Raw genomic sequence first — 19,110 nt, 5'->3', positions numbered from 1 at the left:
GAAATGCAGAGATGGCAGTTTGTTTCATTAAGAGGCGAAGATCATCTTGTCGTTATATTTCAGCTTTGAAATACGGCGCATGCGCTGTTTTACTAAGCGGAAGTGTCATTAATAGTTTGTAGTAACCGAATGCAGCTGTTGTATCTTTCTTTTTGAATTTGTGGTGCTGAGTGTCTGCTGTTACATTAATGAAGGATTTCCAGTGTAAGGTAAAATCTGTCCGCCTCTCTTTATGAAACCTGAACAGCTGCTGTGTTGTTAGCCTAACTAAGCTCGACCCAAGTTTCCCCTCTTTGTCCTCCACATGTTGTCGTTGATGATTTTTATATTGTAAAAAATTTAATTGAGTTTGTTACTATTAATTTATTGCACAACAAAATTATGTCAGGTTGTAGATTGAACAAAACATTTTTTTTCCTCTCCCAAGTGTTGATATAGAGTGCTGTATAGACATGGTGGGATATGATCCCAGGGCTAATCATGGATCTCCTACCCCAGAGGAGGCAGCCCTGGCTGGGTCAGCTGGTGGAATGGTTACCAGAGCACTTATCAGTCCTTTTGATGTTATTAAAATCCGTTTTCAGGTAATAATTTTAATCTACTTCTTGTTTGTGTAATATGACTGCTGCACCAGGTGGTGGCATAGGAGGGATGTTAAAGATGCAACCAGTTGAAATTTCGATTAAATCATAATAAAGCTGCATTCACATGGGATTGTGATCATGATGAGTCTATTGCTTTTCTTCCACAATGAAATTACGTCAAGGATCTAAAATATCTGCATCATCATCGTCATTTAATTTTGTTTGAGAAAATCTAATCATGTAGTGTTCATCACATGCTGATCAGCATCTTCTGTCCCCTCAGCTGCAGATCGAGCGTGTGTCTTCACAAAGACGTGAAGGAAAATATTGGGGAATATTTCAGGCATCCCGAAGTATTTACTCAGAGGAGGGTCTCACTGCCTTCTGGAAAGGTCACATTCCAGCGCAGCTCCTCTCTATCTGCTTTGGGGCCGTCCAGGTAAATATTAGAAATGTGGAACTGTGTGTCAACACTACTGAAATAAACATTTTCCTGGACAAAAAAAATATTAACTGGTTGTGCGTTTGTCCACTTGCAGTTTGTCACTTTTGAGTTTCTGACCAAGATGGTTCACAAGTCGACGCCGTACGACAGCCGGACTCCAGGAGTTCATTTTGTCTGTGGCGGCTTGGCAGCCTGCTCTGCTACGGTGGCCTGCCAGCCTCTGGACACGCTGAGGACACGCTTCGCAGCTCAGGGAGAACCCAAGGTAGAACATTACTCTACTTTTTACTTTGATTTAATCCGCGTGTCTTTGAGATGAGTAGTTATGTAAATGCATGATATCAATGGCAAAAGTTGGAGTCACACTCCTTTAGTTAAAAAAATACTAAGTGTCATACTAAAATAACATATGTTCCTTAACACATCTGTGGCTGTCAGAGTGTCATATTATTAGCCAGCTTCTTCCCAGATTTACCACTCGGTTGCTTGCCCTCACATAGTGGAGTTAATTACTGACTGCAGGTTTCCCAGGTCTTGACTCCTCCACCACCATACTTGACAGTTGTTCCAAACTGTTTGTGGAGCTATGTTTTGGTTTTGTTAAATATTGCAATATATATTGAAATCAGGAATGGACATATTAGTAGCAAAAAGTACATTAAGTTTTTTTAAATGTGACAGTTTGCCAATTTTCAGTCATATGAAAACTGAATATTTCATTGTATACTTTGTCTTTTGTGCCTGTGCATTTGTTTCATTTTCTTATAGCAAAAAATGGGGGGGGGGAGGATTGGCTTCTTTTTACTAATATAGAAGAGCAGAAGAAGCTACTTTAAGCTCTTTTTTTTACTAGATTATCCTTTATCTATTTTACTCATCTCCAGATTACCATCTGGACAAAAAACTAAACTGGTACAAAAAGGAAAGAGGTAAAAGTTTAATAATAATGTTTATTCATCAGTTAGCTTCTCCTTTGTTATTAAGCGTGTGCTCATTTTAGCTTATTTTGCTCAGGTGTTTAGGAAATTCGAACTAGACGTTGCATTGGAAGACTACAATTCAAATTCCTTTCCTTTCTCCTCAGGTTTACAGTAACTTGCGGTATGCCGTGTCCACGATGTGGCGCTCTGAGGGACCGGTGGCGTTTTACCGCGGCCTGTCTCCTACCCTGGTTGCAGTGTTTCCTTATGCTGGACTGCAGTTCTTCTTCTACAATGTCTTTAAGCAGCTTTTGGCTCCTCCATCTAAATCCAAAGACTCAGGAGGTCAGTGAAGACACGGTTTTGTCTTGGTAGAAAAACCACTAAGATTTTAGATCAATAAAAGTTTTTAAGTGCTGAGGAAATTTTTGAAAAGAAAAAAAAAAAGTCTTTCTGTATTGAAATAAACATTCTTATCATACAGCTAGCTCACTGTAACATTTAGTATTTCAGATTTTTTTCAGTGATTAACAAAATCTCTCAATGAATTTATTGAGTAACAAATTATATGTGATTTTCTACTTGACTGAGATGAACAGGTACTGATAGGCAAAATAGGGAACTGTAAGTGAGTGTAGTAACTGCTTACCTTTGCTGTATTTTGATGACCTCCTCAAATTTAATCAAACTACATTTGAATTTTTTTTTTTCTTCAGGTCATTTCTGAATCTTATTTTTCTGTATAATTTCTAAGGTTTGGCATCAAAATCACAACCTGTGTGTCCTTTCATATAATCATTACAAAGCAACCCCTTTAGTCCTTTCAGAAACCAATGTCAGACTCTGCCGAGCCATGTCATTTATAGCTTTTTAGTTCTGCACACGCATTTTTGTGTGTCCCTCCTTTTACAGGAAACGTGAGAAGCCTGATCTGTGGCAGTGGGGCGGGAATGATCAGTAAAACCCTCACATACCCCTTCGATTTGTTCAAAAAGAGGCTGCAGGTGGCGGGCTTTGAGAAAGCCCGCGCTCACTTTGGACAGGTAGGATCCTGATGCTGAACCACAACGTCGAGGCAAATGACCTTCACCTCATGTGTCGGCGTTGTCGCCTGTTTCTGCCATGCAGGTGCGGACCTACACAAGCCTGATAGACTGCGCGGTTCAAATAGTCGAAGAGGAAGGGATCCGAGGCTGCTTTAAAGGCCTCTCTCCCAGCCTTCTGAAGGCCGCGCTGTCCACAGGCTTCACCTTCTTCTGGTATGAGTTCTTCCTCAACGTCCTGTGCAACATTAGGGAAAAGCGGGAAGGCCAAATGGAGAGATGACGCATAATGAGAAAAACGACATAGGAAATGAGGCAATCACGCACATTATAAACGCACTAATGCCTTGTTGCACTGAACACGTCACTCAGCCGGGAAACTGAGCGGGTTTATTTGGGTTTCTATGGTGTTTACAAATGTTAAGCAAGTGGATAAATGACTATATGAAATGATATGTTGCTGTATCATTTACTTTTATTTTGTAAGCATTATATTTTTGTCGAGGAATTTGTATCTTGCTTGACTCTTGCGCACAACAATGTCAAGTTTGTTTCAGTGTTAAATGATCAAATTCTATTGATAATCGATTGTCATCTGGTGGCGACAAAACAGTTTTCAAGCCATATCAGAGACAAAGCAGCTGAAACCTCTCTGGGTCCACTGGGTCGACTAATCAAATCAGAAGAAGTTGGTCGTGAATGTCATGGTGTCACGACCATCACTTTTCCTGAAAATAATTCAATTACTGACCAAAGACTAGGTAGAAAGTTAAAAGTCGTTTTTTCACACATGCTGACCAGCAATTGGTCATTCTGCAGGGACCCATCTTGTCCAGAATGGACAGCAGAAGGAAATGTGTGTCAAAAAATGTGTTGATTGGCCAAACAGTGAGCACCGTTCATCAGACCCAGGGGACTGGCTGCTACACGCATCAGTGTGCATCTTCAGCCATTGATCAGGTTTGACGGTATGTACGAGGGTAATTAATCTTCCTCAGCAATTATCCGGCATCTCAGACGTCTCTCACACCAGGCAACTGCAAAATGTTGTCTTATGTAAACCTAAAATATGACTCGGTCCCGATCAAATGGGGACTTCAGTGTGTGCAAGGCATTTTCTGTCTGGTGACCCTCACTTGCCACTTTCAGTAATGCCTCCACTCATCCACTTTGATGGCCATGTTGGCTTTCTGGTCCCAATATATGTTTGAACTTTGCCACCGTCTCCATGCTGGCTGTCCAAATGCATTCAGTGCTTGTTATCAGCCTCAGATTCAGCTGACAATACGGCGACGAACACATGTTTGCAAAGCTTCTTGTAAAGATGTGTAAAAATGCATGTTTTTAATTGCTGTAGCTTTGACCTCTCCTCTTTGCACCATTGTTCTTCTGGGTCCCCTGTTATGCTCTCTTCAGTTCATACACAGGTTATCTGTAGGAGTTATGTTGGAGGATCACATGTGCAACTTTTCAGCTGACGATCAACATATACGTGTTGATTTATCAATCTGACCTCTCAAGTCATTTATGGCACAATTTTTCTTGGTTTGTTCCTAGAGAGGGCAAAAAATTTAGACTGAAAAAAATCATGGTCCTTGAACAGACCAAGAGAATAGCTGGTCCTTTGCCGTCTTCAGTCTCATCATATTTATGATTCAGGAAATTTAGGTTATTGAGAACTAATGAGAAATTCTCATTAATTAAGAGAATGATTTCTTAACATAGGATTTTCCTCTCCACCAAGTAAATGCTGCCGCTCTGCTTGCTTCTCAGACTCTGGTCCTACTTCTTCTGTCTTTTGTTTTGTGTCGCATCGCTCTGTCACACTTGTTCTGGATCCTGTTTCACCCCTTTTCCATCTTGTGGGTGTTTCTGTTCTCTGCTCAAAATGGATCAGAGAACAGAATGGATCTTCTGCACTCGAAGATGACAGATTGAAAGTACACGAGAACAAAGTTAAAGGGATTTATCTAATGTGGTGGATTAGTCTTGGTGGGTAAACATCTTGGTGAAAGTTTAAACTGAACTTTGCGCATTTTCTGCTCAGTTTTACGGCTGTTACCTTGTATATTCTTGGACACGTGATACTTATTTTGATATTCACTTTATTTAGTGGGAAAAACCAAATGGAACCTTAAAGTTTATAACTTGTTTAAATGTCTCACTTTGAGTTAAACTTACTGACCTTTGCTGCTTTGTTAATGCTTGTTTCATGTGTTTATATGGTCTTCACTTCTTTGTCAATAAAATGTACAACCACACTGCTAAAACTGAGTTATTTTTGGTCTGTTGAAGAGAAACGTTATTTTAACAAGGGTTTCTATTCAAACAAACTAAACCTAAACCACTTGTACATGGCAAAGATTAAAATTTAATATAGAAATGTTTAATTTTTCTTCTCCTGCACAATTACTTTCCACTGATCTTATATAATCTTGATAAAGTTTATCACTGTAATGCTCAAAATATGAAAGATTTGAAGGACACAAACACATTTGCTCTAAGGCATTTAATCGCATTAATAAAGACTCCACAGTTATGACTCTAGTAGCTTCAGATGTGATTTAATTTGACTTACTGCATACAAAACTTTACTTGAAAATGAACAAAATGAATATAGCAGCTGAAGACCACATGATCACTCGATAAAAACCTTGGGTAAAACACGTCAAGTATGACAGCAAAAAGACATAACGATTAATTGACAAATATTTTAAAAGCAGCTTAATGTCAAGTTATACCACCAGGAGACAAAAATATGGCAGAGATAATATAAACACATACGTAATGTACACAACAGAAATTATAGCAGCTTCATCACTGGAGTTTAAATCTTTTTAAGTGCGTGCATTGTGTTGATTAAATCATGTTCATGTCGTATATACAAGATTACCCGGTCGCTGTACACTTGAGTGTAAAACTCTTTATATTTAGCAGTCACATTATGCAACACGATCCGTCAAAACCTCTTTCACTACATCAATACAAAGAATGAACAACGACCTCCGGCTAACAAAGATCCAGATGTTTGAAGGTGAAAAAGCAAAAAATCGAATTTTGTGCTGAATGAAACTGTAAATCGAGACACCCTGAGCTTGGATGTCTGGCATGGATGTTCTGCTAAAACCAAGAAATGACTGAGATTCTTTGTCGTGTTCTTTGCTGAACAAACTTTGCAGCTTTTTGCACCTCAGAGGCTTTGGGAGAGGGCAGACTGTCTACCTGTAAAGGCAGTCTGGGAGCTGCTGACTTTTCTGTAACACCAGGAACACTACTGAGGTCGAGGATGACCAGAACTGTGAAAAGCCTCCGTCACTTAAACTGGCCAGGAGCAAGAGGGAAGTGGGGGGGCCATGTTGGATGCGCAAAGCAAGCATCCTATACTGATCCGCAGGTCGAGAACAAGGCTCGGTTCTCATTCGGGTTGTGGACTGGAGTTCCAGGAGAAAAAACTTGGCAGCTTGAAGAGTGAATCCCTGCGGCCTGGATCGGGCAGGGTCAAGGTCTCTGGAGCGGACTTTTTTCTGGGTCGCTCCTTGGGCACAGACAGGAAGTCCGGAGCTTCGGTGGAAAGGGGAGTGGACGGGGCGCTGTTGGGGCCGCTGCGGGTGGTGGACGCCAGAGGGGTCTCTGAGATGGAGATGGCTGGAGGAAAGGTCCCAATTTTCAGATTAGTAGCTTCCTGTGTGGCTCGCTCATACTCCCTCACCTCCTCCATGGTCATGTCTGATGGAACAGAGAAATTAACACAAACTGTGTGACAACGTCCACCCAAATCCAGGCCCAGAGCAAACTATGTAATATGACACCCTGAAAGCTTTAAATACAGAAAAAGGCCTGGGATTTTGTCATTTAAACGTCTGTAGTCTGGTTGGCAAAATTGACATTGTGCGTATTTGGGTACTTTGTTTTAAGTGAAACTTTTTCCAACAACGATGCAATGGTAGACAGGTATAACCTATTTAGAAAAAAAAAAAGACTACTTTTCCTGTTTTGAACAGGTTGGTTTACTATACATAATCTAGATACTTTTTCTAGATTCCAATAAATCTAATTTGTCTAATCTCTAATCATACATTTATGGGCCCAAAAACAATGTTGACTGTCCCATCCAGACACTTTTATCATTTTTGGGCGCGCTGTGGTTATGTGACGTCAAAAATATAAAGTTGCATGTCATTAACAGACGTGCAGTAATAGATACTATACTCTATAATATTAGCTAAGGAGATGATGTAAAAATTGTACAAAAATTGAACTCCGTTAAAAGTGTGAGATTACACAATGAAATTAATAAATAAATTGAAGAAATGACACTCTGGAGGGTTTTAAAAGTTTTTTTCAAGGATCGGCCGTCTCAACCTTTTCAAACTGCCAACGCTCTGGCATTGAGATATTAATTTATTTAAAAGCACAGATGAGGTCAAGTTGACACAGACAAATGAAAACCTTTCAACTTTATGACTCATTTAGATGGCTGAAAAGAAAAAGCTGCTGGAATGCAAAAGACCTTCAGAAAAAGGCTTTAGCTTATGAAATAAGGGCAAACTGCAAAATCAGCACAAAAATTGTCTCTGTGGAACAAGAAGACGAAACTGGGGTACAATTGTCCTGTCAGGATCAGTTTTTCTCAGGTTAATTGGCAACAATGAGAAAATGGTGAATGTAAAAAAGGTGTAAAATTTTATTTCGAGAAGGTTGTCTTTTTCCTCAAACTTCTATATTATTTCAGTCATTTCATTTGGTTGCAGCAGAGCAGGAGATGGAAAGACCAGCCGTTATATTAGAGAAAGAAGACAAAATTACAAAAGATGTACAAGTATTAGGTTGTACTATGGCCTCGTTGCTGTACAAACTTCAACTTTATTAAAAAAAAACAATCTTGAACAGAGGTATTAGTGCAACACAGGCCAAAGACCTCATATAGCTATGATTATAAAAACCCTACAAACTCTAGCATGTGTTAAACTTTAATACTTTAATAAGGAAACATGTCCTGTTAAGTTTTTATCTGAAATCTTTTACAGATCTGGTGAAAGTTGCTTTGTAGGATAAACACTTTGACCAGAGTAGCTAAAATCATTGGATGGCACAGAAGGGTCACGGTTTAATTGTAAACTCTCCATTGTCTTAGAGTGAAATCAAAAACACACTAGCTGAAGGATGCAAAAAGACTCCAACTGGGTAAATAACTGGGTATTTATAGTCCCATTAGCTCTAAAGTCTCATTCTTTTTAATTTCCTTCACATTTTTTATAGCAGTTTGTCCAAAAGTCAGTGTTTTTAATCAAGATTTTAAGTGATGGACAAACACAAGGAGCCCAGGGGTCCCATGGTAACATTGGAGGAGCTGCAGATATCCACAGCTCAGGTGGGAGAATCCGTTGACACAACAGTGAAAAGTTCTGCAATCTAATAAGATGATCTCCATGGAAGTGTTGGAAAAACAGATATGACCCCTGAAGCCCTAAGAAATCCCATATGCCGTTTAGGGGAAACGGCAAACCTTGGGAAGAAGGTTCCCTGGTCAAATGGGACCAAAATGCAGCCTTTTGATACATGGATGCAATCTTTCCCATCCAGTCTTGGTGGGAAAGACTGAGCCATACCCATGATGAAGCATGGTGCTGGCAGCATCATTCTGAGGGGAAGGTTTTTCAGCAGGGATGGAAGAGTTGATCACAGTTGTTTGAAAGACATGTAAAGCTAAACACAGGGAAATGCTGGACAAAAAACCTGCTAGAGGCTTCAAAAGACTAAAGATTTGGGCGTTGGACGACAATCAAAGCTTTCTGATTATTTACATGAAAGCATTTTCGAGTGTTAGAAAATCTCAGCTTGAGCAAAGGATAAACCAGTTTAGTCTCCGATAAATCCTGAAAACAGATGCTTACTAAGTAATCTGACTGAGCTTAAGCTGTTTTGCTAAGAAGAATTAGAAAATGTGACAATTTCACCACCAATTCCAAACGGCATGAATACCTTTGCAAAACATATTTTACACAGTCAGTCCAAAGTTTTATCATTGTTCTTATCAAATGAAGTTTGTTAGTTTGATTGAAATAATAATAATAAAAACATTAAAAACTTGGCTTCATTATAAATTCCAAAATGCTCGACTCCAAGACAAAAGCTAATCGGAGCATTCTTGCTTTTATTTGTGCCATCTGTAACAAACTTACCAATCCACTCATCCACCCACGCAAAGGCCTGCCTGTGTCCCAGAAGCAGGACGTCTCGTATCACCTGAGGAAAGTTAGAAAACAAAACGGTGAAATGGCAGCCGGAGCCGAGGGGGAGGCAGTCCAAGGTGAGCGGATGTGAATCATATTAACTTAACCCTGAAGGTGAGAGTCTGAAAACATGTTGAAGTTGCTAAATGCTTCTTTTCCTCCACAGGAGTAAATGATTAATATGAGTCACTCTGAGCGCTGCCCTGTGAGTAATGGCCCTGACCGTATGTACCTATGCGTGTCAAAGGGAGCCTCAGGCAAGGGCCAAATAGGAAGCAGGCTGACCCAAGGACAAATGCTGCTAAGAGCTGAGAGAAATGCCTCTGGGAAATAGCAGATATTAGGATTAAATGTTGTTGGGAGGTCTGGCAGTGTGGGGTGACCAGGGCAGACACTGAAATAGAGTGATAAGAAAACGGCAGATTTTAACTACCATGTGTTATATGTTTCCACAATAGAAAATTGAAGGTCTCGGGCACTGATAGTGATCTGCGAGGTGCAAAAAGTCTGAAAAAAAAAAAATGAAGTGAGGTTGCAAAAAAAAACAAACAACAAAATCCAATACAGGTCGTTTTTCACAATGACCTTGTGCACAAACTGCTCCACGCGTGTCTGCAGTCCCCACACTTCAAACCTAACTGTGACCAGTTTGTACGAGCACATGATGGGGTCCTGGGTGTCGATCCATCCTTCCTGCAGGCTGCCCCTGTCTGTCTTCTTTGACTTAAACTGTCGAAGGTCCTGCAAAAAGAACGAAGAGAAAAATTGATGTAGAGAAAAATGAACCCTTCTCAAGCAATTGTCATATTTCTCAAAAGATGTACCACAAGTAGCCAAATTGGTGGGCCATGTTATTTGTCGGTGTTTATCTACTTCGCGGACTCCCTCCCCCCCCTACAGGACACGAACACCTGCATTCAGTACAGGAATCATATAGAGAACAGCCAAGATTCACAGACGGAGTCCTTCATCACAAGCTGTATGCACATTAATCACTCCCCCCCGTGGACTAATTATGCTGTGGCGCTCGTTTGTCTTGAGTGTTTTGACTGAGACAGACTGTGTGCGGGTGGGAGACAAAACTTTTTGTCCCTGCAGGGAGTTCCATAGTAGAGGAGGTGGATGAAGCCTGTTGCATTTCTCTTTGCATAAAATGTGTCATCAGATTCACTGAAGAAAGACTGAAGAAAGTTAAGGGAAAATAGAAAATGACAGTAAATGCTTGGTCTATATGAAAAAACAAAAAACAAACAAAAAGACAAAAAACAAAAAACAAAAAAAAAACGGGGGAGAATTAGGTGCAAGATCCATTTTATAGCACAATCATGTTATCAAATATGACTTAAAATGAATTTCACTTCATAATTTAACACTTTAAAATTGGGTTTGTGTCTCTTTAAGAAAGTACTGCTCTTTCCAAGACTTTTGGGAACTCATCACATCAACATTGCTCTTCTATTAACACCTCTAACAATGTTTTTACCAGCGCAGCACTGAGAAGTATTTGTATAAAGAGCTCAGCAGCTCCACCAGATGTCTGCAAATTGCCGCTGGCTAGTCTGAAGGAGCCGAGTAGGGGGAGACAATGGGGTGCTTTTTTCCCCCAGCTTTAATTAATTAGCAGTAATGATGCTGTGTTTGTCTTGAGAAAGAATCAAACACATTATTCATTTTTAAATCTGTGTTTGAATCAAATATTTACATGCAACTTCTGACGTCTATATTTAACTCCGGACATAACCTCTGAGCTATTCTTAGCTTCCAAGTGTAAGCGCAGAGCAGCATACGTCCCAGTGGTATAGTCTCTGGAAGGTGTCGATAATAAAACGCCACGGCTGCAGGGTCATGACTCCGTGTGGTTATTAATAACTCCTCTTATAATCACCGCGGTAGGTTGGCCGGCACGCGTGCAAGCACATGTAAATTCACTGCAGTTAACACACCTTCCCCCATCTGTATACATTCAGATGAGGCAGAGGACCAGCTGGTGATATAAATAAGTGAATAATAAAAATCTCATCTGTTACCCCTCCACTACATTTCTAGTCTATGTATTTTACTCTGAATCCTTTGTTCTTTTTATCCCCTACATTTTTTTTCCCAAAACTTGGATTCACGTCTTTAATTCAGGAATCTCTCTTTCCTCACCTCTGATTCTTTGTAGTGGCGCTCAGGGATCTCATCGTAGGCAATGTCCACAAAACACACTTCTGTTTCCTCCTCTCTGGGCTCACTTCCAAAGATCTGAGAAACAGCAAAACACACACCTTTGTTGTTAGCAGTTGCAGCAAAGCATCAGCCGTGTTGTGTCATGTGACTGATTTTTTCTCAGACAAGATTCTAAATAAGACATGAGTTGAGCCTTATGTTCAGTGACCTCCTCTTAGTAATTAACACAAGAACGATTAGCTTGTCTTATCTGAGCAGGTTCATGCTCTAGTGTCACTAAGCTGGGAATAAACTCCCATTAGTCTCATATATTGGTGCTACAAAAGGGGAGGAAAAAAATCTGAAAGATGAATGGATAGATTACTGAAAACGATGATGGTGACTGGAAGAGAAAGAAAAGAAGCAAGAGGACAAACGGTGGAGGCAGTGAGGCATTAAGTCAGGAGCGTAAGGAGAAAGCCCCTCCACTGAACAAGTCTACTGCCCCATTTGCTCTAGTCAGCTTCAAATGTGAAATAATGAGCATCTGTGGCACCAGCAGAATCTGGGTGCACTTCTCGTCACCTGCCACCGAGTGGAGCTGCAGACTTTTGCTTCTTCCTTAAGCGTTGATTGAGGCAATATTGCATAACTCGGACTTGTTCCTTCTGCCAATCAAAGCATCAAGTGGCTCTGAAGGACAGGCACAAACAAAGAAGAATGTGATGAAAAGCTTTACGAACTGAAATGCGAGGACACGGTTTCATGTTGTAGAAGACATGAAGCATGTCTTCCTTAAAGAAGTTCTTCAAAACCATTGTCCATGTACTATTGATTTGGCATTAAAATGTTTAAAATCTCTATTTTTAACATACTTTAAAAAAAAAGCCACTATATTTGGACATATAAATGGATATTTATTTTTAATAAACACAATATAGAAAATAATTTAAGAAATGTAACCATCAAGATAAAAAACAAGAATAAATTCAGACACTCTTCGGGTGCACTTGAGTATTATCATTGCTGCTCAACATTTTGAGTTTAAACATCTGCTTAAACCTCAAACATTTATCTTTGTGGACTCCTGACAGTTGATGTGAAAATGACCACAATGACATCTATTGAGCTTCTTCATTTTGAAGCCTTCAGAGGGAAGATGGCAGCTTTTGACGTCTCAAAAGAATTTAAAATCAGATTCAGGCGTTCGACTGTATGGGAAATAACCAACAAGTGGAATATATTAATAACAACTGACGACAGTGTAGATCTGGGCGTTCAAGAAAATTCACTCTAGAAGCAGACTCTAAGATGCTGAATGAAATCTCCAAAAACCCTACAATGTCATCATGGGACCTATCAAATTCCCGCCACAATTGATATTAAAGTAGATCTCTCTGCAGTTATAAACAGATAAGATATTTTTACTTTGATGAGAGGGAACCAAGGAGGAATTTTTTTTTTAGGTTCTAATTAAACCAGAAAGGTTCAGGATGAAGTTTTGAAGAGATAATGTAGACAAATAATCGGAATTTTGGATTAATGTTTTACAGATAAATGAGTGGAGAATTTAAACATTTACTTGCCTTATCAACAAAATGCATATTTATTGATTGTTTCGTTTAATGAACTGAAGAAAGTTAAGGCTTGTTGTTTACATGCAACAAATCCCTTTCTCTTTCTTAGGTATATAATGATAAACTGGATTAAGTAATTCTGACATAATTCAACTTTACATCGGGAGAGCTTTCTCTGTTTAACGAGCTTGCTCCTCCAGTTACTGAATGTTTTTTTTTTTTCTGTATGATTAACACTCATATTAAATGTTTTCTGCAACTATAAACACGTACGGTTTCAATCCTGGGATTTGGTACAAAAACATATAATTTCTAGTAGCTTCAGTTTTTAGGTTCGAATTGCAAACCTGCAAAAAACATTTTTGCAGTAAAATCTCAAGGGTTTCAATGTTTTCCAGCAGAATTAGGATTGTGGGATTTAAAAGAATTTTCAGTCTTTCAACAACATCACTCGTTAAGTTTGTATAAAACATTGATGTGTGGCAATTCAATTGAAAAGTACTGAACATATTCTGCTATCTGAAAATCCTGCTGGAATATGAATGGAGCAGACCAAGTCTCCTTTCACTTTATATCTCACAGTCACAATGATTCAATAATCCTCAGACAAAAGCAATTCACTTAATTCGACGGCGAGGTCTTGAAGCATGAAGGTGGTGAAGATGGAGTCTGATAAAACAATGAAGCAATAAAACAGAGGAATAGAAACTGCGCCAATCAAAACCCAGTTGAAAAATCGAGATGCGCGCACAGTTCTTCGCGAAGCGCTTGAGATATTGAGCTGTACTTACATTGTCATTGTTTCCTTTGTTATCCTCATATTTGCTCTCTATGTGGATGGAAAACTTGGGCAGGAAGGAGCACTGGAGGGAGCAGATAAAAAAAAAAGTCTGAGATGGTAAGACATTGTTTTGCACCTTGATGTCTTTTATCAGACAATAAGTAATTAATTTTTTCGGACATAATCACAGTGTCCTGGGACTTTTGATATCTGTGTCTGAGACTTTCCTCTACTAAAGATTCCCAAACATTAATTGGACATTTAAATTTGAATGCCAGACAAATTATCCTCTAACCACAACAAATGTAAAAATGTGGAGTTTGTTGAACTCCACGGCAAATTTAGCTGTGATGATGTGCAGACTAAGTTATAATTTTTCAGCAGTAACCACTACAGAAATAGGTTTAAAGTTTTCATAATATAACCTGACAGTCATTTCCATTGACTGTGCCCAGTTGTGTGTTTAATATGACATAGTAATTGTGTAATTTAAGAAATTATTATCAATGTGAGAAGAAGAATAAATTGTAAATATAGATAATGGAACAAAAAAGTGAATAAAAAAAGTATGGCATATAGCATGTGCTAAAGCACATGTTTTGGTACGCTCTCTTTCAACTTACATGTCAGATGTTAGATCAAAGTGCCTTGGATCATAATGTGTGTGTGTGTGTACACTGTGCAGAAAGTGAAAATACTCACTGTGTACTCTGACCAGAGGCCATCAGTGTAATGGACAGGAATAAGAGGTGAGAAGAAAGAAAGAGATGGGTGAAAGAGAACAAAGAAATGAAACCGCATGTGCCATTAGGCCTCAGGAACAACATTTTAGTCTCAGTAAAAGCATGCATGGCATGGTATGAAGAGCTCTTATGTAGCTAACACCTCCACTGCTACAGTTTCTAGCATAGTTTTCCTTATTTTGTAAGTGTAACACAGACTGTCATGTACAGTTTCTGCATTAAATTATATTTTATACTGAAAAGTTATTTTCAGCTTCTCCTCTTCTTGCCAATGCCAATCAAACCTCAACCCCAGTAGGCATCCAACAAAGTTCTGTACTTGGGCCAATCAAAACATCAATTTCTATGTATTTGTTACAACAAATACATAGAAATGTACAGATTATGCCATTATCAGGCTCAACAGTAGAAAAACCTGTTGAAGATGTTCACAAAAAATCTTTGTTGTCTCAAGAACTGGCGTGTCATCATCAGGGTTTGCTGGCCAAAGGCAAAAATATTTCATTTTAACATCATAAAAAGGTTCAAATGAATGCAAATTAGCTGAAGACTATAATTCCATATCCATTATCATGTAAATATTCATGCATGTGTGCTTCCCATTTTATATTAAAATGCAGGAAAGAGCCTTAAAAAAACTCAGGTTATGATTTTTAATGCATTTAAAAGATGGGATTTAAATAGGTAAACAGTTTCTGTGTCGTTTTAAACTGACCTGTGATTTCTGATTATGTAACTCTGGCACAATAAGGGTTGGAAAAATGTCCGCAGATGAAAGAGGAGGGATTTGCAGTAAAATGATTACCTGTGATGGTGTATGGGTAGTAGTTCCAGGCCTTCTCTGTGACATAGAAAATTTTAGGAACCACTGCCCTGGCCCAGCTGGGCAGCTTGCTAAAACACACAGAAAGACGAGAGTTTAGGTTGGCAAGCTGAGGAAAGAAAATTGTATCAGATTGAAATTAGTCTTCACTTCAAGTTTCTCAACTCTTTTCTTTTGGTCTATCAACCATAGCTAGCAATAAGAAACATCCTGCTGCGTGGAGCCATAATGGAGGCCATACAATGAGGCCATGATGGCCCCTGGGAAAGCTGATCACAGTGATTACACCCAGGAACCCTGCTGGGGACTTTCACTGCACTTGCACTGAGATAGATATAGAGAGAGGCATGGAGGGTTAATAAGAAGAAAAATACAGAGGGGCAGCCTTTTCTCTTCAAAAATGGATTCTATAAACAAAAAAGGGAAGACGTGACTGGCCACAGATTTGGGAAACACGACAAAATTGGTGACAAATAAAGAGGAAATGACTGAAATTTAAAACTTTGATACGGTTAGCATTACAGCAGTCATCACGATTTAACAAAGACATGAAGGAAAGCAAAAGAGCAGAAAGCTATAATCGAGTCTGAGGAGAAGCAGTTAAGCTCAGATTACATTTATCCTGAACATCAATATCCAGCTTTAATGCATCCACTTGATTAACAGGTCCAGGTTTCACTTGTTATAATATTAAAGCTGATTACTGATTACATACATCACTGATATGTAACACAGACTCTTACCAAAGTATTCATATCCCTTAAATATTTTCAGATTTCCTTGTTGCATTTTAGACAAACCAAAAGTAGTGCTTAATTGTTACATGCAAGAAAAAATCAATACATTGTTATCCTTTTTGCACATAGAAAACTGAAAAGTGTACGTCACACTTGGTTCCTTTGTTTGACTAATATTGCCTGTTCTTCTTTGCAAAATAAGCTGAGCTCAGTCACACTGGATGGAGAGCATCTGTGAACATCAGGGTTTTTTTTTAACATCTCACTAAAGACACTTTGGCTTTAGTTTCTGATTCTGAGGTTATATAGAACATGAACATGTTCTGATACAGACAACATTTTGCATGTAGGTCAAAAAGTAGCCAAAGGTTTGGTCTCATTTGACCAGAGCGTCTTCTATTCACACCCAAATCTTCTTGTGGTAAACTTTGAGTGGGGACTTGTGACTAAGAGCAGATTTGTGAAATATACAAACAACAGTCACAAATTACTACCAATAAAGTTACAAAATAAACACATTGCAGTGTTTGGTTTTCTATATGTGACAGAATTTGGGAACTCTCAAGGGGAAAAAAAATGGCTTTTACAAGTATCTGTGTGTGCTAAGCTAACCAGGGTTTTATGAGACCACAGGGACGTAAGATTGGTGGTTTCCTCCGGCTCCTCTTCTCTGTCATACAGCCAGTGTGTACTATACAAACATAGCAGGCCGGTCACATGTCCCGTGTCCTCACACTGCTTTATTTACAAGTGCCACACACGTACATTCGCATGCACAGACTGCAGCTATAACACAGTAACAGGTGGTTTGTGGGCGGAGAGAGGCCTTCTTGGTGTCCGACGGCGATTGCTCAAATTATCCATCGCTTACGCTGACCTCATCTCCCTCTGTGTCCCCACGCAGAGACGAGCAGACTTTACTGCATACTCACACACCAACATGTAGTCTTCTTCTCTTCTAGGACTGTGAACGACAGTGCGTTTGTCCCCGAGGCACACTCAGTTGTCATTTATAACCACTTCACCTGTCTTGTGGCATTGCTCCGCTCTTTCTGCCAGCGTCCTCTGGGAGTGACTGGAATCAGGTGTTTGTTTAACAGACTGTCCTCACCTTGGATGTTTTTCTTTTTTTTTTTATCAGCACTAAAATAAATTGACAAAATTTTTCAAAAATGCAGAACCCTAAGTCCAGAATAAATCTGAAAGCAAATTCCTTACATTAAGGCAAGTGTAAGCCATGAAAAGCCTTAGGCTATATCATTTCTCTTTATTTATAACTCAATAAAAAGAAATGACAATTAACCTTTAAACCCCCTTTTCACTGGTGTCATAAAACGTTCTCTCTCTTATGAATTCCCAAGGAAATTAAAACTATGGATAATATTTTATAAACATTCATTTTGCAAAGAAGCAAAAGCAAACAGAGTGAAAGAAACATGAATCATTCAAACTCCTGTTGTACAGAGAGCAAGAAAGAGGAATAAAAAAATGCCCAGAACTGCAGTTAAATGTCACAATAGACTGTGAGCCGCTTGCACCATTTAGCTCTAAAATACACCATAATCTGGTGTGAAGATGACACTTAGAGATAACACCGTTGCTGTCTGTGGATACACTAAAATATTGGCTGTAAAGAGGAATCCAGGTCTGGAGGGCTGAAAGATGAGTGATGGTTCAGGATTATGACGCCCCAAAGCAAACTTTCAAAATCACATTGAAGTTTCTTTAGAGAAAATAAAACACAACATGCACTGATGTAGATTTAATGAAAGCTCTTGAATCCTTGTGTTGTGTTAAAGCAACACAATATATTAATCTGAAAAAAAAAAAGTCCTGTTAATTACAAAACATCTCTACTGGTATACAGCGACTTTTTTTTCCCTTTGCAAAATAGTTGAATCTCAGTCAGATTAGAGCCTAACATTTAGCACAAACATTTTCAAATACCTCTGATTCTCATTTAGTTGAGTCTGGACTTTGACTGATCAATTCTAACAAATAAAGAGGCTCTGATCTAACCTGGATGTGTGTTTCAGGTCATTTTCCTGCTGGAAGATAATTCTCCACCTCATCCTTAACCCTTTTGCAGCCTCTAACCAGCTGAAGAAAATAATCACCTCAGCATGATGCTGCCAAAACCATGCTTTAGTGGAGATGAACGGTTGATCTTTAAACATCCCTGTTTCTTTCTCCATGACCTATTTGCTTTGTTCCTTGGTCTTACTGAGGTTGTGTTTGGTTAGGTTCAGTTATGTTGTCTAACAAATCTCTAAGACATTCACAGGATAGCTGGATTCACACTGAAGCAATGCCAAGTTTATAATTTCAAGCTTGCTGTAAATAAATTAAATGTGTAAGGGCTATACATGTGAAAGATTATGCTATTAAAATCAGCATATCCACTGCAAATAAAATACATAAAAATACCATTTAATACCTTCGATGCAACAGCTTTGTCTTTAGGCCCCTCAGAGTATTTATTATAAGTACGTTCAATGCCCATGCAGTGGTTAAAAATGCGCTCTGAGAGAGAGCGGAAACAACTTGGTGGCTAAAATTACTTTGACCTCATTGTGCAATTTACAGTATGTTGATTGTCAGCGTTCTCAGCAGGATTAAACTGCCACCCATGTCCTGCCTCGGTTCACTGCTTAACATCTAAATCATCCCCGCTACAAAGCAGCATAGCTGAGCCTGAGTTGCTACTTCATGATGGAAATCAGTCGTTTCAAATTACATTACCATGACTGATAGATTTAGGGTTTAGTGTTGGGATTTAGTACCTTCTCTGAATGGGCAGCAGTAAGGTTGCACTAACAGAATAGTGGCTGACTTATTAAAATACAGAAAAGTACAGAGCCTGTTGTATTGGAAAAACGTCTTTGATAAACTCAAGCCCGTTTTATCTGTTTGAGTTTTCCCTCAGCTCATCTATTTACCTCCGTATCTTTAACTTTATAGCTTGGAAAAATGAAATCAGAGAGTTTGCTTTCAGCGAGATTCTTCCCATCAGTCTTCGCGATAAAAATCTAAATCTATCTATCTATCTATCTATCTATCTATCTATCTATCTATC

General features: G+C 39.0%; 2 protein-coding genes across 2 annotated transcripts in view; one reads left to right on the top strand and one right to left on the bottom strand.

Annotated features, from left to right (window-relative positions):
• The first annotated feature begins 66 nt into the window (after positions 1-66).
• On the top strand, positions 67-5,262 carry slc25a19 (solute carrier family 25 member 19). Its single transcript, XM_015020642.1, has 7 exons — positions 67-209; positions 428-584; positions 868-1,023; positions 1,124-1,294; positions 2,114-2,294; positions 2,862-2,992; positions 3,078-5,262. The coding sequence occupies exons 2-7, from the start codon at positions 453-455 to the stop codon at positions 3,273-3,275; spliced, it is 969 nt and encodes a 322-aa protein (XP_014876128.1). The 5' UTR covers positions 67-209; positions 428-452; the 3' UTR covers positions 3,276-5,262.
• Positions 5,263-5,540: 278 nt separating this feature from the next.
• LOC106938548 (cytoplasmic phosphatidylinositol transfer protein 1-like) overlaps positions 5,541-19,110 on the bottom strand; it is an 18,064-nt gene continuing 4,494 nt past the window's right edge. The window contains exons 2-8 of the mRNA XM_015020641.1: positions 15,280-15,368; positions 14,434-14,441; positions 13,742-13,813; positions 11,374-11,469; positions 9,811-9,966; positions 9,175-9,238; positions 5,541-6,718 (exon numbers count right to left, since the gene is read on the bottom strand). Of these exons, the coding sequence (XP_014876127.1) occupies positions 6,408-6,718; positions 9,175-9,238; positions 9,811-9,966; positions 11,374-11,469; positions 13,742-13,813; positions 14,434-14,441; positions 15,280-15,368 (796 nt within the window). The 3' untranslated portion in view covers positions 5,541-6,407. The remainder of the gene's footprint in view (positions 6,719-9,174; positions 9,239-9,810; positions 9,967-11,373; positions 11,470-13,741; positions 13,814-14,433; positions 14,442-15,279; positions 15,369-19,110) is intronic.

This window comes from Poecilia latipinna, unplaced genomic scaffold (genome assembly GCF_001443285.1).
Source record: "Poecilia latipinna isolate Pla-1442-1.1 unplaced genomic scaffold, P_latipinna-1.0 Scaffold2623, whole genome shotgun sequence".
NCBI classification, from domain to species: Eukaryota; Metazoa; Chordata; class Actinopteri; order Cyprinodontiformes; family Poeciliidae; genus Poecilia; species Poecilia latipinna.
This window is presented reverse-complemented; position numbering and strand designations above follow the sequence as displayed.